General features: G+C 39.8%; 1 protein-coding gene across 1 annotated transcript; it reads left to right on the top strand.

Moving 5' to 3' along the window:
- The first annotated feature begins 40 nt into the window (after positions 1 to 40).
- On the top strand, positions 41 to 23,500 carry CFAP57 (cilia and flagella associated protein 57). The gene is made up of 22 exons (XM_030226594.2): positions 41 to 197; positions 278 to 594; positions 1,898 to 2,181; positions 2,350 to 2,515; positions 3,454 to 3,606; positions 4,650 to 4,789; positions 5,458 to 5,623; positions 6,022 to 6,135; positions 6,631 to 6,843; positions 7,493 to 7,669; positions 8,893 to 9,054; positions 9,483 to 9,638; positions 11,657 to 11,750; positions 12,415 to 12,605; positions 13,020 to 13,193; positions 14,311 to 14,469; positions 14,872 to 15,015; positions 16,120 to 16,236; positions 17,271 to 17,405; positions 17,489 to 17,632; positions 21,411 to 21,537; positions 21,822 to 23,500. The coding sequence occupies exons 1-22, from the start codon at positions 41 to 43 to the stop codon at positions 21,998 to 22,000; spliced, it is 3,669 nt and encodes a 1,222-aa protein (XP_030082454.1). The 3' UTR covers positions 22,001 to 23,500.
- The last annotated feature ends 1,149 nt before the right edge of the window (positions 23,501 to 24,649 follow it).

Here is a 24,649-nt window from a genome sequence, read left to right as displayed (position 1 = left end):
CCGGGGCCGCGGTCACCACGGCGACAGCGGCAGCGGCAGCATGGCGGCGGCGGCCGTGCTGCCCGTGGCCGTGTTCGGCTGCCGGCCGCGGGTGGCCGGCGGCGTCTGCTTCCTGGAGGAGCAGGTGGTGCTGCACGCCGCGGGGGCGGGCTGCCTGCGGCTGCACCTCGAGCACAAGTGGCACAACTTCATCCCAGGTGGCACCGACCCCGCTCCCGACCCTAACCCCGGTGCCGGTCCCGACTCCGGCCCGCCCTGACCGCTCTGCTCCCCGCAGGCACGGAGAAGAGCCGGGGCGTGCAGGCGCTGGCCGTCAGCCCCGACCGGCGATTCCTGGCGGTGTCGGAGGCGGCGGGGGAGCGGCCGGTGCTGGCGGTCTATGAGCTGACGGCGGAGCGGGCGCGGCGCAGCAAGGTGCTGGCCGCCGAGGAGCTGCCTGCGCGGCAGACGGTGTCGCTCGCCTTCTCCCCCGACAGCCGGTTCCTGGCGGCCGCCACGGCCCCCCCCGAGGGGCACCTCACCTGCTGGCTCTGGGAGAAGCAGCAGCTGGCGGCGGCCGTCCGCGTCCAGGCTGCGGGCGACGGCCCCTGCCAGGTAAGGGCTCCCGCTCCGCCTGCTTCCAAAGCTGCCGCGCCCGAGCTGTGCCAGCGCCTCCGCCGCTCGTTATTAACACTCCCGTTCGCAGCCCACTAGTTCTTCGGGAGCATACTCCGCTTTTCAAAACTTTGGATAAAACGATCAAACTTTAGTTCAACAAGTAGGAGCTGTGAGGTTGGACATATGTTCATCCCTCAGGACGTGTGCACAGTGCGTTTTCCCGTGGCCACGGCTCCCGTTTTTCTCCATGGCAAGAGGAGGAGAGGGCTCCACACTGTAGATTTCATACAGTTTCTCTGACCTTTCTTGACATCTGCTGTTGGCCTCCCTCAGCAACAGGACACTAGGGTAAATAAAGTTTTGCACTGACCCATAATAGACATTCTCATGTCTGTATCTGTTGTATCACATGAGATTCTCTTACATCACATGAGATCTATGTTGCAGGGCCAGTATAACAGGCTGGTGAGTGTGCAATGTGTCCCTTGTGTCCCTGCAAAAGCAAACTTTTGCTCAGTAGTTGTAACACGCTTCTTGGAAGCTCTCAGTGCACGTTTTCCTTCCTGCAGTTTTTTGTGTTCAGAGCAGAGGAGAAGAGTGGCTAGGAACAGGCTGATGGCACACAAATGATTTCTGCATCCAGGTTTGGGCGCCCCTTTTTAGATTCTTTCATGTAGGGAGGTCTCACACTTTCAGTCCATGTGTTGGTTGAACTCCAGCTGACATTTTTTCTGGGGTACTGCGACAAGCAGAGGTTGGCTGAACTACTGAATTCATGAGCTCACTTCCTAAAGAGAGGGGAGTGTAAAGACTCTGGCTGTGTAAAGTCCCATAAAGCATAAAAAATTATTTTGACCTACCCTTCCTATCTGTGTTGAATATTGAGATGGCTATTCCATCATTTTCACAAATAAACACCTAATTATGTGAATCCATGTACATACTGTTAGCTTGAAACACAGGAATACCAAACTTATTCCTGGCCTTTTGAGAACAAATGGTCCCACTCTTCAGGAAGATTGCTACTGGAAAAAAAATGTTAATCTGTAGTAAAGAGGGACTTTTGCCTTGCTTTTGTAATTTAATTTTAATAGACACACTTTTGAAAGGGGGAAAACTGCTGTGTGTAGTTATGGTGGCTAATTCTTACTCTTTTTGGTATTCCTGTATGTTTCTATGAACCTTCTTCCCTTGTTTGTTTCCCTGTATCTGGTACAGAAAGTCTTCAGAGCAGGTATAACATTTGCTTACTTGTGACAAATAAGTCAGACAAAATACTTCTTCTCTTTTTGTTCCATAGGTGAGCTTTAATCCTCAAGACAATACCCAGGTTTGTATCACTGGAAATGGCTTTTTTAAACTTTTCAAGTACAGTGAAGGATATTTAAAGCAGATGAATTTACAAAGGGGAGAGCCAGAAAATTACTTGTGCCATGCCTGGCTGTCTGAGGAGGAAGTTATATGTGGCACTGACACAGGCAAACTTAGCTTGTTTGAAACTGGAGAGCTGCACTGGGAGAAGAGTTTGGAGTACAGAAAACCACCCAGGAATCAAGAAGAAGATACAACAAAAGAATATGAGAGGTAAATCTGTTCAATGTTATTATTAATAGTTTCATGCTTTTGCAAGCAGATTAGTTCCTTCCTTCCTGTCTAGTTTATGTTGTCAGTTGCTGCTTAGCATTTTTTTATTTGTGTTTCTTTATTTTTAAGTCTTTATGCATTTCCTAATTGCATTTCTGGTGTTTCTAGTGGAGTGGCCTTTGAAGATAATGGTTTACAACAGCATTCTTTGCCTCAAATATCTGCAGTTGCAGCATATTCCAAAGGCTTTGCATGTTCACCTAGCCCAGGAGTTGTTCTTCTGTTTGAGAAGACCTGTGAAAAGGAGGTCTATGAGGAGAAACAAGAAGTCTGGGTAAGGAGGGAAAAAGCTTTTGTAAGCAATTACAAAAGGGCAGCAGAGCCCTGTTTAGAGAACTGTGTTTCTGATTTCAGTTATTAATATTTAGCACACTGCTAAACTGCATTGTAAGGATTAGCTAACTGTCCTGGTGATATCAAAAGGAGTCGCCAAAGGTCACAGTGACAGGCAGTGCCTGATGACCTTCTGCATGGTAGTTCCGTATGTTTCCTTCCCACATATAAAATGTGCTTTGAGGCTGCTAAACTTCAGGAAACCTTTAAGAAATTTTTATTTGTGGAGACCTTTAGGATTAAGAGATAGTTTACATCAGTTTTGAAGAACTTGGCTGCTTGTATTTTTTCGAAGGAGAAGCTTTTCTCCCCTCAGGTATTTATTAGAGCTGTCATGAGACCTATGCACTCATAAATAATCCTTCTAACTGTTCTATAGCAAACTGTATGCATTGACCTACTGAAATCTCTGGATAAGAACATTTACCTCTAATGAACTGGTCAAAGCTTCATACTCTCATTCAAAAAGGTCAGATCTTCCCTATGCATGAGATCCTGTAATAAGACTTATCTTCCTCAATGATACATTACAAAGAACTGTTATTCTAATCACAATTTTTAGGCAGTTCTCATTCTGACACTTGCTAGGTTTTTTCTTGATATTTTTCTACTACCATTTTAATTCTTGGTTAGTGCAGTACTTAATATTACTGCTGAAATATTTATTTAAGCTGTAACGTTAGGAATACCATTAGGTTGTTCTCTTGTTCTCTGTTCCGTGCCTTGCAGTAGTAATGTGCTATTAAATATCCAAGTTGTCTTGCTGATATTATGTATGTGCTTATTAGAGGAGCATTACAACAAAAGTTTGTGTGTGTGCATGCCTACTACCAAAACATGGAAACCTGGCACAAGCCACAGGATGCCTTTCTTGTGCAGCTGCCTGAGGACCTGTTCAGCACCGAGCCAAAAAAGTCAAGCAGACAGGACATTACATGTATATGCTTCAGCCCCTCTGAGGAAATGATGGTCGTTAGCACAAATAAAAATCAGCTCTACAAGTTTACTATGTTGTCCACCAAACCTATAAGGGTAAGTGCAGTTCAGTCACATTGCACAGCTTTCATGTCCAGTACTGTAATGATACAGGGTAGTCAGTGTTGTTTTCTGTGATGCATTCACATTAAATCCTTCAAATGAACCCTTAAAGCTCAAGATCTGAAGTGCTCAGTGGGCTTCTCTGAGGGCAGTATTTCTGTAGCCCCTTGCTCAAGCCTCCCTCCCTGTGGGTACCTGGTGCTATTCAGCAGAAAGATAGAGAACACTTAAGACCATTAAAGGGTGCCTGTTACTGCTGAACCACTTCATTAAGGCTTTGACTGAGGTATCCTCGATGTAACTCTGTGGTTCATGTTCCACTGCAATATGCAGAAACTATTGCAATGATAAAGCTGGAACAGCATGGGAATCTCATTCTACTCTAAAATGATAGCTGGTGAAGTCTTAGCTAGAAGTGAAACCTCTCTGTGAAATACAAACATAATGAAAAACCTTCCCTACTCTGAAGGAATTAAATAATACAAAAATACATGAAAAATGCATTATCATGAAACAGACTTTTATGGAACTGAGTACCTAACCTGTGTACAGGCATATGGAAAGATCTTTACAGGAAGAGGGGTTGTAGTTAGGGGCTCTGTTTCCACATGCAGCCTAACTTTTATTGGTGCTTCACTTCCAGCATGTGGTAGCTAGACATCCTAGTGAAGTTTTCTATCACTCAGCACCTGACTTTTTTCTTAAGTATCTGCCTGACCAGAAGATATTAACTGAATTCTTGCAGGTCCATTTTTATTTATTTATCTCCTTGCCTTTTTTTATATACCTACAATTATGTTCTGCTCTCACTGCTCTGCCCTGCATCACTTTTCTTGATTATTAATTAAGAACTTAAAACGAACAATGTTAGGCTTTTAGCATTGTTATGTGCAGACCAGCACAGCGAAAGGATTAAGTGGTACCCTCAGATCTATTCTACAACTGTGTGCAAAGACCCATGATAGATTTTTTTTTAATCTGCCTTACTGCCTGCAATGAAATATTTGTGATTTCTTCATGTTCTCATTCCTTCTCAGGAGAAGATATCTTATTTTGCATATATGAATTTCCCATTGCATTCTAATTCAATCACTGGTCTGGACATGTGTATTTGGAAACCCATTCTTGCTACGTGTTCCCTGGATAGATCTGTCCGCATCTGGAATTACAAGAAAAAGTAAAGAGTTGTTTGTATTTGTTATTACCTCTTGCTTTTTTGTATATTGTATTTAGGAGGCAACAGCAGCAATCTCATATGAATGAGAGTGTTGTTCTGGTAAAATTCTTGTGTGGTGTGGGATGTAAATGGTATTACTGACATGATTTGGGAGTGTGAATATGCAGTGCCTTTAAAACTGGTGCCAAAAGAATACAAAGCCTTTTCTATTAAGCTATTTTTGTGTCAGACTTCTAGTGTTTTGGAAAAAACTCCTTCATTCATCTTTGTCTTAAGATACTGTTGCCCCATATCCTGCTTCTTGGGCATAGATCTTAAGCAAAATGACTCCAGCTCCTGAGGTTCCCTGGAGGGAAAAACAAATCTCAAGAGATGCTTGTATAGGATTGCAATCAGCAATTCATTTACCTTCTTCATTATATTACAGTAGACAAGGATTTGCTCTTGCACCTCCCACACCTTCACTGGGAACTAGAAAGTCAAATTTGCTTTTGTTTCCTTTAACATCTCTGTGATCATTACTTAACTGAACAACAACACACTTCCTCAAGGACAAGGCAGAGTCAGATTTTAGCTGCAGGCACCCTTGCTGGGCCAGATAATATCCTGTCAAGTGTGCAGTGGGGAGTTTGTCCTATTCCATACTGCTCAATGGTTTTCTCTTTCAGCACTTTGGAGCTGTGTAAGGAATATCAGGAGGAAGCACACACAGTATCACTTCATCCCACTGGCCTTTTCTGTTTGGTTGGGTTTTCTGACAAACTGCGATTTATAAGTCTTCTGTATGAGGACATGCATGTTTTCAAGGAGTTTGCTGTGAAAAAGTGTAGAGAGGTAAGGAGTGGTGCAAAATGAAATTGGGAAGTTATGTGGAACAGAGTGCTGAAGAACATGACAGGAAATAATAATTTCTCCAATACACCCTAGTACTATATATGATGTCCTATATCAAAGCTTAGAGAAATTGATTCTGACTATTGGAGAACAGGCCCAGAGGCTGATGTGTGAGTGTGGGCCTGGGAAGCAGCAGAAGGGATCATTTGCTCAGAAATACTCCAGAACTGAATCTTACAGGAGAAAGCATTGATTAAGAAAACTATATGTGGCTCATTATGTAATGGAGTTTTCTTTTCGTGCAACAATTTGATATTAAAGGATGTAATTGAAATTCAATGCATGAATGTTTTTATCCATTCCATCTACAGTAATGGGTGTTTATGTTCTTTTTGTAGTGCTCATTCAGTAACGGAGGCCATCTTTTTGCTATAGTTAATGGAAATGTGATTCAAATTTATTCCAGCATCACCTTTGAGAATGTTACTAATCTGAAAGGACATACTGGGAAGGTCAGTAAAGAAATCTTACGCAGTACAACTTATTAACCTATTAACTAGTTGATAAGATGCATTTTGAAGAGGTAAAGTACGATTTTGGATCTTGAGATGTCCCCAAAATTAGAAATAGAAAATTTAGTTTTCATTGGTCAGAAGGCAAAATGTTAGTGCACTAGATACACCTGGAAAGTCTGCCCTTAAATTGGAAGTGAATGATTGGCAACTGGCTGAACAAAGTAAAATATCCCAGTAATATATTATAAAAATAAAATCTACTACTCCATATTGAAATGAACTTTTTCCTGATAGTGTGTTCATAGCGTAGTTCTTACTGCTTTTGTTTTTTTCTAATGCTAAAATAGAATTGGTTGAGAAACATCTAAAAGCTTTTCAGTAAGACTTTAAAGTATGATTCTGAAGTTGTTGTGGCTTTAGCAGTACAATGACTCCATGCTCTATGTCTGTAATCTACACATCAAGCTCCTTGCTGTGTTTTGCTTTTGCCAGGTACATGCAATTAAATGGAGTGCGGATGACACTAAATTTGTCTCCTGTGACACACATGGTGCTGTGCATGAGTGGAATTTGTCGTCAGGTAAAAAGGAGTCAGAGTGTGTGCTCAAGACCTGCATCTACAGCAGCATTTCCCTGACTTATGATGCCAAAATTATCTTTGCTGTTGGATCTGACCAAACTCTCAAAGAAATTTCAGAGTCTTCGGTGAGCTAACGAACACTTTTGGATTTTGCTGCATTCTCTGGGAGGGTACTGGTGCTTTGCTTTCCTTAGCATCCATTTGGTAAATAAGAATCGGTCTGATTTGAAAGCTGTGATATTTACTGACACTGTTGTGTTCTTATGACTTTTATAATGAAACCTGAGATTTTGTTGTAGTTTTATATTTTTGTAATTTTACTTGCATTTACATAGAAATCTTCTAATCCAACTAACAAACTAACTAGGCAATATTGTATCAACTCTTCTGCTGAAATACAAGTGTATCACATCTACCACTGCATCTAGGTGCATTTTTTTCCAGAAAAGTAGTAAATTGTATGTGATAACCATTACATCTTTTAGATCACACATCAGCTTAGCTTGAAATTTTAATACTGGTAACTATAAAATATAGAGATTTTATATCTAAATATTTCTTTTAAATCTTTTTTTTTTAATTTATAAAACTTAGAACTAATTACAGTTGAGGCTATACTTCTATATAGAAGTGTACTTCTATAGGCATATAGATTCTTTTAGCTGCACTATGTGCTGCAGGCAGAGGTATAAGAATTGCTCATACAGTATGTAATCAAATCCTTACTGTAATGTGAGGTTTGTGTTGTGGTTTGTGCTGTTGGTTGATGTGCAGATCCAGCACGAAGTGCCTGCCTATGACGTTGTTTACACGACTGTCGCTGTCTCTCGCTCCGGGCGCCTGATATTTGTTGGGACCTCCCTGGGGACAATTCGAGCCATGAAGTACCCATTAACTCTGAAGAAGAAGGATTTCAGCGAGTACCAGGCCCATGCAGGTGCTGTTACAAAGGTAGCACAGAATTCTTTCTTTTCCCTGTGATGCCAGCTGCACACAGATCCTTTAGGGCTGATTTTCCTTCTCAATCCATAGCATAATATGCTAAAATTAAGGCTGAGTCTGCACATGGAGAATGAATATCACAGCATTCATAGGAGTCCTGTCTCTAGATATGTCAGGGAATAAGTTTTTGACTAAAAAGTGGCTTGCACCAGATTACAAAACATGGCATATTGGATGGAGAACTTTGCTACAGCTCCTTCTGGAAAGAGGAAGGTAATTTTGTCATAGAATCTTTTAGGTTGGAAAAGAACTTTTAGGTCATCAGGTGCAACTGTTAACCCAGCACTGCCAAGTCTACAGCAAACCATGTCCTCAAGCACCACATCTACACATCTCTTAAATATCTCCAGGGATGGCTCCTGTGCCACTTTCTCTTGTAGAGAAGCATCACATTCACCCGTTTCCAGAGGGCTGAGACTTCTCTAGTGAGCCAGTACTGCTGCCAAATGACTGAAAGGGCTCCATGAGCACTTGTGCCAGCTCCCTCAGTGTGCTTTGGTAGGTCCCCATTTTCCAGGAGGCCACATGTTCTGTGTTGTTAAAACTGGTCATAATTTTGGTATTTTAAGTACCACTGTCAACTACAGCACCTTGACTAATCCTCGAACAGTCCAACATTAGAGTATGAACTTCAATTACTGTAACTCTACTTTCACCTCAGTTGTAAGCTGTATCAGCTTCCAGTTACTCTATGCCAGATCAGGCAGCCACAGGAGGTCTGGAGGAGGTGGCAGCAGTTACTACTACATAGTTGTTGGTGAGCTGCTTAGTTGTAGTTTCAAAAGAAAAGATTTTGCCATCTGTTGCTCACACAACTTCTCAAAGACAAACACTAGAGACCTTTGGAGTTTTCATATAAATGGCCTGTCTGTGCTATAATTGTCTAGAAGGTCTTTTCAGGTTTTTAAAATCTTGCTATGGCTTTGAGACCAGAAGCAGATCCAGTATCTACACATATTCTTTCCCTTCCCTTTGTTGTTTCAACCAGAGTGGAACAGGAGTAGGAGACATAATCAAAATGTTGGTAGTGGGACTGAGTTGTTATTTCCACTGTTGACTTTCTAGGGTAGAAATTAAGAGTATGTGGGTGGGGAGAAAAATGTGGTGTAAAATAAAACTGTATCTCCATTCTTCCATGTCTCATCTATTATTTGTTGTCTCTTCCTTCTAAGATGACAGTAACAAGTGATGACCAATTTCTACTGACTGCCTCAGAGGATGGCTGTGTATTTATCTGGAAAGTGTATGATAAAGAAGGTGAGGGAGGGAAAGGAGAGCCAGAACCTGAGTATGCTGAAGAAGTGTTGATCATGAGATCAGATATAGATGAGAAGGTAGGAGGAGCAACTTGTGAACATAAACCATAGGATTTCTGTGAATTGCGCTTGCATAATGCTTGTTACCAGCCAGTCTTTTATGGCTTTGGTCAAAGAGGTTGCAGCAAGTTGCTGCAGTGGCTTGTCAATATGCAAACAGCATTGTACAAACAGCAAGTGTGTATTAGATTTTTCTCTAATACTTTCCCCAATCTCTTGAAAACACTTCTAATGGAGCAGAGAAGTCAGAAGATGCATTTCTATAAACTATCTTCTAAGACAGAAAAGGAATTTTAGTTCTAGGACTTCTTGAAAATCTGTCTGAAGATTCTCTGGAAAGGCTGTTGTTCATAAATATGTGCATGTAAATAAAACATCCTTAACAAGCTGCTGCTCACAGCAAATATTCTCTCTCTTAAAACTGCTTTCTCATCCCTGTCCAACAGACTCGGGCAATACTAGACCTGCAGATTTGTGTGAGAGATCTACAGACAGAAAGTGAGTACGAGCTACGTCTCAAGGACATGTACTATGAAGGAAAAATAAAAGCATTGGAAGAGAATTTTGCTCAGGAAATAGACTCCCTAAAAACTAAACACCAGGTATGATTCATGTTGCAGAACCAAATTCTAAGAAATCTTTCACTGAAGAGTTGAATTCAAGCTTGCATTACATATGTAGAAATGCCATACAGCATCTGAAATCATTCCTTTCCAGTTTAAGATGTTCTTGATATTTATAAAGCATGAAACTATCTTTAAGTATCTTATAGGTACAAGGGGATGCAAGAGTTCTCCTAGGTTTATGTGTAGGTATTTTCACATAAAACCAGCACAATAAATACTGCCTGAGCCTGAGGATCAGTTGTAGAAATGGCACTGTGCCTTAAAAACTCCTTTCCATATAAGGCTGCAGCTGTTGCAGGATCTAATAATTGTTTTCTTTAATGCTGCCTTCTTTATGTCCTGTCTGCTTAGATTTTTAAGAACATCTGCTGAGGTACCTTGTACATTTTTTGAAAATAAAACTAAAATATATTCCCTGCATGTCTTCTGTTTGTGTGTTTATTGATTTCTTTGTGGTCATGAAGCAGGGCTCCCCTGAAAAGCAAAGGCTATGATAATTCTTCCCAGTGTCTTATTTATCTGTGTCTGATAATGCTATTCTGTCCATCTGACTGGTGCACACACACTGGATTTCTGACCTGTAAATTGTTCTATTTCTGGACTTCTTTTAGATGTACAAAGTAAGGGATCCAGTAATAATTTCTCTGGCAGTAAAACAACTCAAAATAAGGGATTATATGTCACATGATTCAATCCTGTCGACCTCATTTCTTTTTGAGCTTTTGGGTGAATATTGTCCTGCTCTGATGATTTGTTACTGCTTATTCTGTCGAGTTGTGCATAGTGCCTTCAAGCAGTATTTCTGTTTGACTCCACATAAAGGAGTTCAGTATGAAAGCTTGCCAAGTGAGTTATTAGTTGTAGTATTTCACAGGTTTGTAATTTTCACGTGCTCTTTTTATATCTCTTGTCTTTTGGCCCTACAGTTGTTCCAGTAGGTTTTTGATATTCATTTGTTGAGGAGGTTTAATTATTCATTTTAATGTTTTCTTCAAATATTTTTTCTGATTCTTTGGCTTTTTCTTTTTCCTCTCTTTTGTAGAACCTAACGTTGTACAAGAAAGCCATTTAAATTCTTGTGGATTCCTCTACCTCTGTTTTATCTCTGCTGGGGTTTTTTTCTGCAGTCTTTCAGGTCTTTTGATAAGTAGTGTTTGGCTATGTATTTATAATAATCTCAACTACACTGAAAATTCTCTAGACTTGTTGATTATAGGTTTGCAAACAAATGCCTTGGAAGGTGAATATAATTCTCTAGACAGGCAAGTTGTACTTCCTGTCCAAGTATCAGTACACGTTAAGATTAAACTGAATGACAGCTTTAGACTGAAAGGGCTAACCTTTCTAGTTGTATCCATCAGACAAATGGAATATTTCTGCTTATGCAAGACCCATGCAGTTTTTGGGAGAAGAAGGTGAAAGTGGTACAATTCCTAGCATTTCTGGGAAATTTCTCAGCTGTTTTCTTGCTCCAGTTCTTTGTGCTTTTTTAGAAGATTAAGTAATTTACAGTGGCAGGCTGACATTTCAAGCAAATGGCATTTAAAATTCACTCTTGCTTAGGTTTATGTCATAGTATGCAAATGTCAGCATTTTAGGACCTCAAAGTTGCTTCAAGTGAGACAGGAGGCAGCTTGAACTTTAATATCTGGACAATAATTTATGGAACTGCGAATTCTCCTCAGGCAAGCCCACATAAAGGAGTGGAGGCTTTTGTAGCTCACAAACTTTTCTTTTTAGATTAGGATCAGTACCTTGTATTATATGAACACTGTTCGCTGCTTTTCCTTAGCTCTCCTTAGTTTAACTTGTCAAAACAAACTAGTAAGTGGGAAAACTTGTTTCAGTGACACGTGGCATCTCAGTTTTGGTGAGAGATTTCAAACATATTTCTGTTTTCTATGTCTTCCTCACCAGGGCAAGAGCGCAAACAATTTGGACATTGCTTTGTCTAGTTTCAAATTAAAATGTATTTTTCTCATATTTTATCCCAGATTTTACAGGGAGAGAAAGAAAAACAGAGGTTACAGCACGAGATTCAGCTGTCTGAGTTGATGGATAAACAGGCCAAGGAGGTGCAACAGCTAGGTTAGACTTTAACAAATGTTTGTAACTAGAAACTGGGGGAAATGCTGTGTTGATAGCAAGTGACAGGGAGGGATTACTAGAGCAGAGGTGTAAAGAAAAATGGATGGATGTCATGTAGGTATTTGGTGCAAACCAAATGAGTGTCTAAACTGCACCATACATATGCTTATGATAAGAACACACACATGGACCCTGTGTCTTAGAGGTTTGGTACTTGAGATTAGTAATTTCTTCATTTATTTTATGCACAGCTCACTGTGCAAGAACAGTGCAGTCATTCAATTCAGCAAGGATGTGCACACAGCCTGAAATACCTGGACTCCAGATTTGTAATCAAGATAAAAATACTGCAAATTAGTACCTAGGGGTCCCCCCATAAATGACTACATTGCCTACTCATACTTAGTAGCAGTTGAGCTCATTCAGCTCGGCCATGGTTGTCATCCCAAGGAAATTCTTAAATTAGTTGTCAATTTTGCATGGCTACAGAGTCTCAAGCCCCTGTATATCTGGTGAAGAAAGTGATTAAATACTTCTACTTGTAATTTATTGCAACCAGCTGCCAAAAAGACTGTAAATAATAAGGCAATGATAGCTGCAGTAGGATAGGATTCACTCTTCTTTTCTATTAGTTTTATCCATTCCATATGTTTCCTGTTAACAGAATCTGATAGTAGTCAGAAACTCTCCACGGAAAATGAGAAATACCAGGAGCTTCAGGTGAAATCCCAGAAGATGGAAGAGGAATACGAGAAACAATTGCATAATTTGGAGGAAAGCAAAACCAAGGCTGTGGCAGAGCTAAAAGAACTTTATGAGAAAAAACTTAAACATAAATCTGTTCAGCTGGCAGAGGTAGGAAACTTGATTTGCACACAGCCACACACAGGAAGAAACAGCAAATTTAATTGCATCAGAAACAGTAATTTTAAAAGATCCTAAGTGATACTGGTTTGTGATTTCTTGCAGAATAAATTTGCTGATGTTAGTATTTGGGCCAGATTCCTAACTTGAAGCTTTCAAGTCTTAAGAATTATTAAATTTAAAAAAAAACCAAACCAAAACAAAAAACCCCTCAATGTGTATGTTATCAGTTTCTAAAGTTGTTTAATCCACTAAAAAGTTATCTTAGATGATATTGTTGCAACTGAATATTCCACTAAACATAGATTCTCCCTGGAGAAACAGAGTCACAAATAAACTTTTATTTCTCTCCTTTATTGGTCTCTTACACTTGCCTTCTCTAATGTTTGTTTTCCTTAACTGCAGGCAAAGGAGAATATGAGGAAGCAGATTGAAGCACATGAAAAAATGGAGAAACAGATTTATGAAGAGGGAGACAAAGAAATCTTAGAACTCAAAGACAAGTATGAGAAACAGCTCTTGGAGGAAAAGGAGTCCAACATCCAACTGAAAGGAGAACTAGGAGTCATGAATAAAAGGGTATCTTTTATTCTGTGCTAGTATCAGACCTGCACAAGAAGACCTAGAACTGAGGATTGAATGTGATTAATGGCATGTCAGTTTAGTCCATTTATCTAGTCTGTAAAAATGTGGCATTTCATATGAGAGCAGTAGCCCATTCTTAGGTTAGTTTGAATGTTTAGAGTATTTGGGCAGAAGATGAAGGTGTCTGCTGATTGTATTGCTGATAATGATTAGAGATAGATGATAAAGGAGGTATGTTTTTATTAGTACACTTTCTCTGATCTGCATAGTTTTGAACTATAAATAATATTGTTCATCCTTTGACAGGAAAGAAATGAACTCTTAATTTTTCTATCATTGAATACTTTGCTTTATTATTAAAATACTTGTACTGCTTCATTTGATGCAATAATCCCTGTGTTTTGTTTGCATCATCATTTTTTATTTGCTTAACTGGAATTTTTAAGGAGACATAAAATAGTTTACCTCTTTTATCGTCTGGGTATTACATTTGCCTAAGGACATTAGAGAGACATTTTTTCTTTTTCCTTTTTTCCAGTGTCTATCTGAAGATAGAGAGGTTCTTTTCATACCCTCTACCATCATGGCACTGTCTTTTTAGTTTCTTTGTCTTTTAGACCTCAGGGTTTTCTTCATGTGTCCTTACAGTTTGTCCAGTGCTATTCATTGGTTCCAACTCTCTTGGTTTTGCAGATCTTAGTACTGAGGCAGGGATTTTGGGGTACCCAAGATCTACGAACTGGGCACCCTTCCAATCTTCCATCTTTAGAGATGTACTGCCTTCACCTTATGAGAATATTCCATGGATAGAGTGTTAGCTGCAGCTGATGCTTAGGTATAATATCCATACCCTTCTTGCTGCTGGATGCAATTTCCTTCCTTCCTTCCTTCTAGTGCAGCAGGTATTCTTGTCAGAATATCCAGAAAAAGCAAAAATGGATACTCAACCCCTTTTGAGTTAGAGGCATTTAACTGATGTGCTGCTCCTTCATCATATCTTAATTTGATATCCTTTATCCCACACTGTCTACAAGGTATCCTACAGAATAGGAGGACCAAGCTGTGCACAGCTTCTGGACACTGGTAAGTTCTTACTAGTTTGCCTCTCTAGTTGAACAGCCTACAGAAAGAGCTCAAGGACCGAAACAGGGATATTGAGGAAATGAGACTGGAACAGCAGAAGCTGCAAGACATCATTAAATCACTGGAAAAGGATATCTCAGCACTAAAGACAGATGTTAAAGAGAGAACTGAAACTATCCTAGAGAAGGTGAGAAAATGGACAATTGGATGAGGTCAAAATCACCTCCCTTAATTAGAGATATTTATTTTAATAGTATTTGTTGTGATAATATCACATGACTGAAAAGTCAGTTTCAACTTAAGGAATTTGTGATCTCCAGTTTGGGATTTTGGTTTTTAGTTGGCATTCTAAACTTTTCTTGGGGAGCTCAGGTTCAGGATGTTGACTTTCTCATCCCCTGTTCTGGGATCTGTTGATGGCTCAGCATTATTTGCCCCTTCCCATATAACCAGTAGATTTGCAACTGGAGTTCAATCTTCCACAAGATCTGTGACTGCTGGTTTTGTCTCTTCCATATTTGTGTCTTGTCCTAGGGATCTGTGTGAGAGTGATGGGTCTGATTCAGATCTCTGTACCCTTTTCTTCCAGGAGAAGTATGTATATGATCTAAAAATGAAAAATCAGGAACTACAAAATTTCAAGTTTGTACTGAGTTACAAAATAGAGGAGTTTAAGAAGCAAATAGAGTCACGTGAAAATGATATTGAGACAATGAAGAAACACATCGGTGAGGTGAGTAACTCTCTCCTTTGGCCTTTGCTACTAAGCCCATTGTCTAAATACAAACATGACCAACCCAACAAGTCCAGGAAAGATTCCACCCTGGTTGTTCTTTGACTTCTTTCAAGGATACATACCACTGATTCAATATCTGTGCAGCTAATAAAAATATCTGTAGATGATAGCTAATTAATTTTCTATCACATTACCAGTGATCCACATAGTTATTTAAGTTCCTGTATGTAATTCTAGATTTTGCTTAAAAATATATCTTATCCTTATGTGGTTGCCCTCCATGTGCCCTATAGCATTTGCAAGACACTGCTTTTACTGATCTGGCAGAAGAGACTAAATTTCTTCTCTCAGAAATGTTGCAGATTTATGGAAACATGACTCTGCTAGGGGTTAGGTACATCGACAAATTAAATTCATCAGTTTATACATGGGAAATTTGAATGTATTCATATTTACCATGCCTCAAATTCATTGAGGAACTTATTTATGATAGAAGCTTTCTATGATCTCTGCATAGATGTATCCTTAGCTCAGCCAAACTAGGACTATGGTGACATAGTCTTTTAAATAAAATGCAAACTAATCAACAATTTGTTTGTACTTCAGCCTAGCAAGATTAAATCCCTGTTGTATTTTCTTGTCACCATCTTGTGCTGTAAGTAAATGCTGTAGTACCCTTACTGTTTTTTCCTGTGTGTTCTGCATATGTACCTACAGTTTTCAATCCATTTGTTTCTTTTCAGCATCAGGGTCTAGTTATTGTTGCCCTTACTCATTCCAGTATTGACTGTCCATTCTCCCCTCATCCATTTTTTATTCAGATGGAATGGTAGAGCTCCCGTTCAGCTCAGGGAGTTTAAGGGGTATCGCCTAATTTAAATTAATGTGACTCTACCGGGAGTTACACGTTCATTTGTGTGGTTTCTGTATATTCTGACAGAGGGCAGTGTTGTTACAAAATTGACGTTTCTCATGGTGTCATTCATCCTGAAGGGGGACCTATTCCCTCAAGTCTGTATTTCCAGCCTCTGGTTTTCCTGTTATGTGTTATTTTTTCACGCCTCCTTTTAGCCCTGATTTCCTCCTCCCGCTTCCTTTCAGATGGAGGCGGAGCTGGAACAATTCCGCAAGGAGAGCGTGGAGCTGAAGCTGAACATCACACAACTGCAGCAGAAACAGAAGGCAACTGCTGGTGAGGTGCACAGAGAGATGGAAAAGGTATGGGGAACCCCCACCGTGCAGGTCCCACAGAATGACATTGGTGGGGCAGAACACTGGTGAAAACAGACTGAGCAAACAGTTCCTTCAGGGGTGCTGTGTCCAAGGACCAGGGGAGTCTCTGGTCAGTGGGGACAAAGACACAAGACTTCCAAGCCTGCAACTAGCTTAGAGCATTCATATTTTTAAAAAATCCAGTTATTTATGAGTCAACATTTATTGTCCTGAGTTTAAGAAAACAGTGAGGTGAATGCTGAACTACTTGTTCCTGCCCAAGCCTGAAATCTGGGGACACTTGGCCTAAACAGGAACAGCATGTAGGATATCACCTAGGCACTAGTAGGATGACAGAAAGGAAGGTCCCAGTAATGGAGGAGTCAAGGGCCCCTTGTTTGACAGCATATCAGACCTGAGGGACAAAAGGGACTGCAGGGGAAGGTGGAGGAGCTTAGCAAGCAGTGCATGAGTGAGGAAGCAGGTAGGGAGGCCTAGCAGGAACCAAGAGAGAATGAGAAGGCAGTCTTGATGTGAAATCAGCAAGCTGTGCATGTGTCTGATGTGTTTTGTCCCTTGCCTTCTCTCCTTAACTGTTGGTGTGTTGTTTCTAAATAAGAAGGTAGGGCAGCATTTGGACAATGCTCTCAGGTACATGATGTGGCTCCTGGGGATGTCCTGTGCAGGGCTGAGTTGGACTCAATGATCCTGGTGGGTCTCTCCCAACTCAGCATATTCTGTGATTCTGTGTTTGGGAAAGGACAGTGAGCAATAGCATAATGAGCCACTGTTTTCCAGTTGTCATCTTTGCAGGTTGTCACTAATAAAAGTATCTTGGTTATTATTATTATTCCTAAAATCTCTGACTGCTGTTCAACAAATAATGCTTACATTCCCAGTGAGTTGTTAATTAATTTTTTTTAAATGAAGTGGAAGAAAGTATATGAGAGTTTTCACAAGTTTCACTAGACTTTCTAGAAAATTGCACAATGGAGTGTTCTGATGAACCAAATAAGAATGTGACTACATCATTCTTGCAGAGGCAAAATATGGAAACCCTCATCAAAAGATTTAAGTCAGATCTTCATAATTGTGTGAGATTCATTAATGATTCCAAAAAAATGAAAGATGGTATCCGTGAACTCTATGCCAAGTATGTGCATCAACCAGACGTGGTGAGTCAGTACCTTTGCCTTCTCCTTGGCTATGACTTTGTCTAGTAGTGTCATTACTGAGGCAACATGCTGTGCCCTCTCAGGTGGAGGCTCAAGCAGAAGATGCAGATTTGCAGCAGCAGTACAAGAAACAGCAAGAGTACAATGAGAGGAATTTGGCAGTTTTGAGGAAGAAGGTGATGAAGGATAAGGAAATGCACCACACTGCTTACATGCGCATCATGCAGGTAAGAAGCCTTTTCCTTGTGATGTGGAGTGGGAACAAAGGAAATGACTGCACAAAAGAGACTTTATTAACCTTTCTGTTATGGTTTCTTAGGACTTTGAAATAGTTTTGGTTGATTTTCTCACTAGAAATTCCTACATTTTTCAAGTGTTTCCATTAACTTTTCTGAACAAAAAGAGCAAGATTTTGGAAGCCAGAAATGGCTTTTGTTTATCTCCCACTCCCTAAAAGGAGATAGGGAACTTCTGTTGCATGGATGTTTTAAGGGAAATTAAAGTACCTATTTTTTATTTCAAACAGTATTTATAATTGCCATCATAGTCAATTTGCCATTGCTTGGGTGTCAAGCTGTATCTGCTATGTAGTAATGTTTAGGAAGTAATTATGGAGGAAGAAAAGGAAAATAAACCCTTTTTTGTCCACATAGTCTCATCTCTACTGGTGTGAATTGAGAAGAACTTTCTGCTTTTCACATCCAAAATTTTCAAGGAAGTTCAGAAATACACGGGGAATGTGTCTATTTGTACTTAGATCTCCTGCTCAGAATCCTTGTTTCTTACAAGGCAAAGTAAACTCGTGACTGCTGGGGTCAAAGATCCAATTTGTTTTTATCTGGAGTGGGAGGACCTAGAGCTCCACACCAGACATCCTAGGAGGACAGCTTTTCAAGTCTCTTAACATGCTCTCCTTCTGCTCAGTCAGCATTTCCTTTTCCTCTCAGTAGCCCTTTCTACATTGTTACTTTATTATGCTTCTTCAGGATCATTAAATCTCATCCCCTCCTGTCATCTGTTGTTTGCCATTTATTCATAATTTGCTTCTTCAGGGCTAGACAGCAGCAATCTTCTTCCCTGATGCTATTTTAATTTTTTTTTTTTACTCTTTCTGTGAGATAGATGTTTCCTTTGGCACAAAAGGAGATGGGTTCAGAAAATAACCTGAAGAATTTCCTTACTGGAATAGGGTGACAGATGGTGTTCCTAATGATAATACTTGATGTCTTGGATCAGTAAGCCTAAAATGAAATGATGATTAAAACCAAATTAATAAAACATCTGGAAGATGAAGATATCAAAGATTCTAACCAGCCTGGTTCCCTTCAAAGAAAAAGCAGTTCTCTGAAGTCCAGTAGATTAATGAGATTTTATAACCAGCAGGAATTATCATGGCCTTCCAGTCTTTCACAGGGGCTTTTAAGACTAGTTTAGACAAACTTCTGTGAGGATTTACTTTGAAAAAGCAAATGACATCTTGACAGTCTTCTAGGTCTGTATTTCTATTATTCCTCAGTTGCAGTTACACTTTCAGAGCTATGCCCTCCTCTTTGAGAGATTATTCATAGGTACACTCCACTAGTGACTGCTGCAACAGATGATTAGAACTGTCAAGATAATTTTAGTTATTCTTACCAGTTGACAAGTTGCCTGTTATTCAGCTATTAGTTTTTCCTCCAGCCTTCTGTATTTGTAATGGCTTCTTTGGATACAAAAAACCAGAGCTATTGAATAACCTTGAAGTAATGCTGCTTAAACTGAAGCCCATGTAGGATGAAATTTTCTATATGTCCTACCTGTCTCTGACAGTCAGCACTGTAGGGACTTCCTACACTGTAGGTTGCATCCATATGACGTGTCATTGTACCTGATGGCCTCATTATCCATGCATTTGATCGGTCCCTTTTCTGAAACAATTGGTTCTTTGCCACAACCTCCCATGACAATGAGTTTTCCCATGAACATTTGTTTTATATATCCATTCTGTGACGTTGCATTGCAGTGCAAGCATTCTGTCAGAGTGTAAATATTGAATTAAAGGCTAATCTCTCTGGAGAAAAGGCCTCTTCAGGAAAATATTATCAGTGTCAACCAGTAGTCTTTTAGCATCAAGCAAACCAAACAAGACATTTCTACACAACCCAGATTGCTTCATCAAGACACTCTGTATTATATTTTCTGATAGACCAAAAGCAAGATCTTCATTTGACAGCAGCAGGTAATCACTTGGACTGAACATATGAAGGTGCTCATAACTAAAGTATACCTAAAGGCAAGTGCCATGACCCAGCCCTGAAAGCTGGTCAAAAGAAAACTACCTTGACTGATTATTGGAAGTTACCCTCTTCATGTGCTCTTTCAGGATCAAGCTCTGGAATAAATGCATGGAGTCAAATTTCATCTGTATTTAAAAGCTTGCATTAGACAAGTCAGACTCAACAAAATATTACAGTTCCAGAGCTGCCTGAGCACACCAACTTCTGCTGCATTTACAGTCCAACATAAGCACTGCAAGAGCAGCTCTTCTTGGCCAGCAAGGTCAGATCTTAATGAATCCCACACTCTTCCTCCAGTGAGTGATTTTCAGCTGAGGAGAAACTAAAGCACAGCTGCTCTACTTGTGTTAGTGTGAAGTCTTGATAATCTTGCCACACACATGCCCTGAGCTATTGCTGCCAACTTGAACTCCTTGAGGGCAGGCACATACTGAGAGGTGCAGTGAGCTTTGTACTTCACTTCTGACTAGCCTGCAGCTGTGTGGTGCCAACACTTTTCTAACGATACTCAAAGGAACTGAGTTGTATGTTTTGCACAATCTTTTGTGGCAACATAATAACCTCTATCAACCTAAATTATCATTAAAACAAAAGCAGAAAACAAGATTTGAAGACACTATTTTTATGGAAAAATTTCATTCATCCTTGTTCTTATCTCCCGCTGTTTTAGTGAGTTCCCTACTGCTTGAGACTGGTATTGTGAGGTACCCCAAACATGCCTTTTTGCCATCTATCTTTTTTAAATATTGCCACTGTGTTCCAAAAATTCTAAAAAACACAAGTGGCTGAAATAGTTGCTATTCTTGGTTCAAGTAGGATGGCAGCTGTTTAACATTTGCCCTAGTTATTGTTGTGTTATTTCACTATCCTTGTAAGAGGCAAATATACAATTCCACTTCACTCTCTTGAATACAGAAAATAAATATTTAGTTAATAGTGCTTCTGTTTCTAAATCATGTGCAGCAGTGCTATCATTCTTAAATAGTATTTACTTATATTGGTTTTGCTGAAATCTGAATCTGTTGCAACAATGGGTAAATTACATTTACTGGCACTTTCACAGCTCCTTTAGGAAGATGCTTCATGGTAGGCTACTAAAAAATTAGAGGATTGAAATTTTATGGGCTGAAAATGGACTAAAAAAAAAAGAACAAAAGATGAATACATTGCTAACTTTTCCTTATAACAGCATGTTAACAGTAGGTACCTCAAGTCTCCACATGCTTTACAGTTTTCCTAATAATTTGGAAGGAGCGTGGAAAACTAATGTCTGTCAGAACTAATGAAGAGGGCTGTAACTAATTCCAAGGAGATAAAGAGAATTCAAGTGAACAAATACACAGTGACAAATGAAAAGCAAAATAATACACATGCGAGGGAGAGATGGGAATTCTTAGCATTAATTCTGAATTAATTGGATCCATTTAGGAAGGCCCCAAGCTTCCCTTAGGAATTGGCAAGGAAGATGATACCTTGGAGTGCAGCTGCAGTCAGAAAAGCAAAACAAATATTAGTTTTTTGAGCTAACATGGTTTGAATACTGTCATGTTCTGAGTCACATCTACTGTGATCTTACCTGAAATGTTGTGTACTCTCCTGATTTCCCGGCACTTTCTGCTTGTGATACTGATTCTATAATTTCCAATGTCTTTCTCAAAGATATGAAGATACATATTGCTCAGCCAGACAGTACCTGTGCCTTTCCTTATAGAGCATGTTGTTTTTGCAGGAAAATGTGAGTCTGATTAAGGAAATTAATGACTTGCGCCAAGAACTGAGGGTGGCCAACGCGCAGGTGCACGACCTCGAGTCTGCACTGAGATTAAACAAGAACAAAAAGGCAATTCAAGACACAGGTGAATAGTTCTTGTATATTTTCCATATCATCAGTACTCATGGCAGAAGTTCTTTTGGTCCTTGGTGAACAAGTCTATTACTGTCTGTGTTTCATTCTAACTTGTCTGCCTGGTGGTACCTGGTACATTTTATTGTTAATTGTAGAAGCTGCTAAATCCTGCAGATTCTTACTATTTAGATCTATTCCTTCAACGCTGAAAGATGCTTTCCTTTGTTCATGCCAAAGAACTGTATGAGTTGGACCTTTGTTACTGTACTTTGTCCTCTCTGTTTTATCTTCTAGCTCCCTCCGGTGAAATTTCGTCCAGCCCAGCTGTCCTAAGGTTGAATCCAGAGATGGAAAGTGAGAAAATCATAGAAATGCAGCAGCTAGAAATTCAGTATCTGCGAGACCAAATCCAGGAGATGGGGAAAGCCCTGAACTGTCCAGGTTCAGTGTCTTTCAGTCAGAAATCTTCCTGACCTGAATCTGGGAAGAAACCACAAGACACAGCAACACTGATGTGGTTCAAGGATGCCTTATGTTATTATATCCTCCTGGCAAGATCAGAAATGTAACAGCATAGAGTAGACTTACATCATCCTTTACTCTTCCACAAGGAGCATTTATGAAACAATCAGTGCTCTGAACGCTTCTGCTTTCCTGAAATCTGCCCTTTACATGAGACTAGGAGCCTAAAGAAAAAAAATAAATTCATGTTAGTGTTAGACTAATCTTTGTGCCTTCATGCTAGGTTTCTCTTGAAAACTAATGTGTCCCAATTCAGAAGAGCTGGTCAAACTATAAGCCTTTTCTGCTAGAATTCTAATTTGGTGTCATTGTGCTGCAAAATTCAACATCAGCCTTTTCTTTTCCAGTATTAAATTGCCTATGTCCATTCAAAGGACTGCTGCTCTTCAGACTGATGTCATTGTTATTCCAAGCATGTATCCAGTCACAGATTAACAATCAATTATCTTGTGAGGACAACCTTTGACTCAAGCACACACAAGCTACAGCCCTTGGTAAAGCCTCTGCTTTCTGTCTAGAGATGTGTTGCCTCATCTGCTACAATAATTTCAGCAGAACAAAAAAGGCAGCCCAGTTTCAAACTCCCAAAATCTGGAATGAAGTCCAAACATTATGTCATAACTCCTATAACTTGGATAAACTGATTTTTGTTTGTCTTTTTTTCAACATCTGCAATCCCTTTAGTTCAGTTTTTCAGAGAAATTCTAATAAGTCACTCATACACAGAAAAAGGAAGGGAGTAATTTCTTTCATAATGAGGAGGGGAAAACCCCTAAATTTTTCATCTTTTGTTGTCACTACATGACACACTGTCCCACTGAGGAGTATTTCACATCTATCAGAAGTTTGAGCTACTGGTTGAGCATGGAACTATATGGCATTACAACAGCCAGTATACTGCTGTTTCATTTCCTATCCTGAGTTGTGGAAAAGGGATGAGTGCTTTTAATATACTCCTAATATTACACAGAAGAAGGTGGTGCCAGGGCTGGGTAACATGTAAGCTGCATTACCATCAGGAATACTAGACTCATTTCCAGGGCAATACCATGGAAAATAGATGGTTCCATGAGCTCCAATGATTTTGGAGACTTCATCTGAGTGCTTTGTCCATGAATGTGGAATTAAGTTTCTTTGGTCTATTTTTTTTTTCCATTTTGCATCTTTAACCTGTATGGAGCATAGGTTTTACAGGAGCAAAAGGAAGAAGTCAATGGTCTGTTACTGGGCTAGCTTAACACCTTTTCTTCCTCCTCCCCTCCCCATATAATCATCTTGATACTTCCTGTACAGAAAGAGGATGTAATTAATGTAATTAGTAAATATTTTAGAAACTAGTTCCCTCTAAAATTTTCAGGACACACCTATTTTAATTTGCTAGGCTCTCGTGTGGTATAATTTTCTCCTCTCTCTGTCAGGCGACAAATTGAGTGCTAGAATCATACAACACACTGCTTTAATAGTTGTGGTTTAGAGAAATGAAATCAACTTTTCTGAATAAGAAGAATCTTTTCCTAATATCCCTATACAGATAGTGAATTATTTCTAAATGGTGGCTGATATGCTGAAAAATATGCCCCTATGTCACCCTTGTTAGCAAATTTTAAAGGCAATACTCAGTCTGTCAGATGAAGCCTAGGTAGCTTCAGCTGCCAGACTAGGCTGAGGAGGATTTTGAACTTGATCTTAGTGGCTAAGGGGCAGCTAAAACATTGCTTGTATAGGGGAGCATTAAACATCAGGCACAGCAGAGTGTTACAACTAATCTTCAGCAGACCTGATGGAAGCAAAGTAGATGTACAAGCCCCTTCTATACTGGGAAAAGCGACCAAGGTCAAACTCCCACACACAAACTCTATAAATGTTTTAGAATGAAGCTGTAACTGGATTATGGTTTTGTGTGCTAATGGTCTTCTGAATTCTCTCAGGGTGCAAAATAATTTTCTTCTTTCATCCTCTCTTGACCTTCGTTGTTCTGTTTCTCCTACTGATATCTCCCTAAAGGAGCTGGTAAGGATTTCATGCTCTTATAAAGCTACAGCCCACTTTTTAAAATTACTATACGGCTATCTGAATAAGGTTTCCTTTTAGATGACTTTTTTGCTAACTGGGCCAACTAAAAACCCAGGTTCTTCTGGATAGGTCAAGCTCATTGTTCAAAGGTGTTTGTATAGGAAAACCTATCACATACCATTTGTTTTTTTATGTGTAGGACAACATCCTTTGCACTGATGATATTTCACAAGTCTCCAAAGACATATCAGATTTTTCTCAGACAAATTCCTGAACCTGTCACACTACTTGGTTTCTATTTGATTAGCATATCCTAAGCTTCCCTTCTCACAGCCTGATAAAAAAGTAGCATGTGACTTAATAACCAACCCTCCCTTTCCATTAGCCAGGCAAAAGCTGTTGTTCAGTGCTGTTCTCTTCTTCCTGCATTTCCCTGAAGATTTTCCTGCTGCTCAGACTAACGGTAATGATCCCTTCTGCTACCATGAAACATAGCCAGGAAGGAGGGGACATTGATCAGTCTGGGAATCCCATTCCCCTACTGACTTCAACATTCCTCCCTTTTGTTATTCTTCAACTCTTAAATG

The sequence above is a fragment of the Serinus canaria genome, chromosome 8, assembly GCF_022539315.1.
Source record: "Serinus canaria isolate serCan28SL12 chromosome 8, serCan2020, whole genome shotgun sequence".
In the NCBI taxonomy this organism is placed as follows: Eukaryota; Metazoa; Chordata; class Aves; order Passeriformes; family Fringillidae; genus Serinus; species Serinus canaria.
This window is presented reverse-complemented; position numbering and strand designations above follow the sequence as displayed.

Coding starts and splice junctions, on each gene's coding strand:
- CFAP57 (XM_030226594.2), top strand. CDS start 41: ATGGCGGCGGCGGCCGTGCTGCCCGTGGCCGTGTTCGGCTGCCGGCCG. Junction 4,790..5,457: donor ATCTGGAATTACAAGAAAAA/GTAAAGAGTTGT, acceptor TTTCTCTTTCAG/CACTTTGGAGCTGTGTAAGG. Junction 21,538..21,821: donor AAAGGCAATTCAAGACACAG/GTGAATAGTTCT, acceptor TTTATCTTCTAG/CTCCCTCCGGTGAAATTTCG.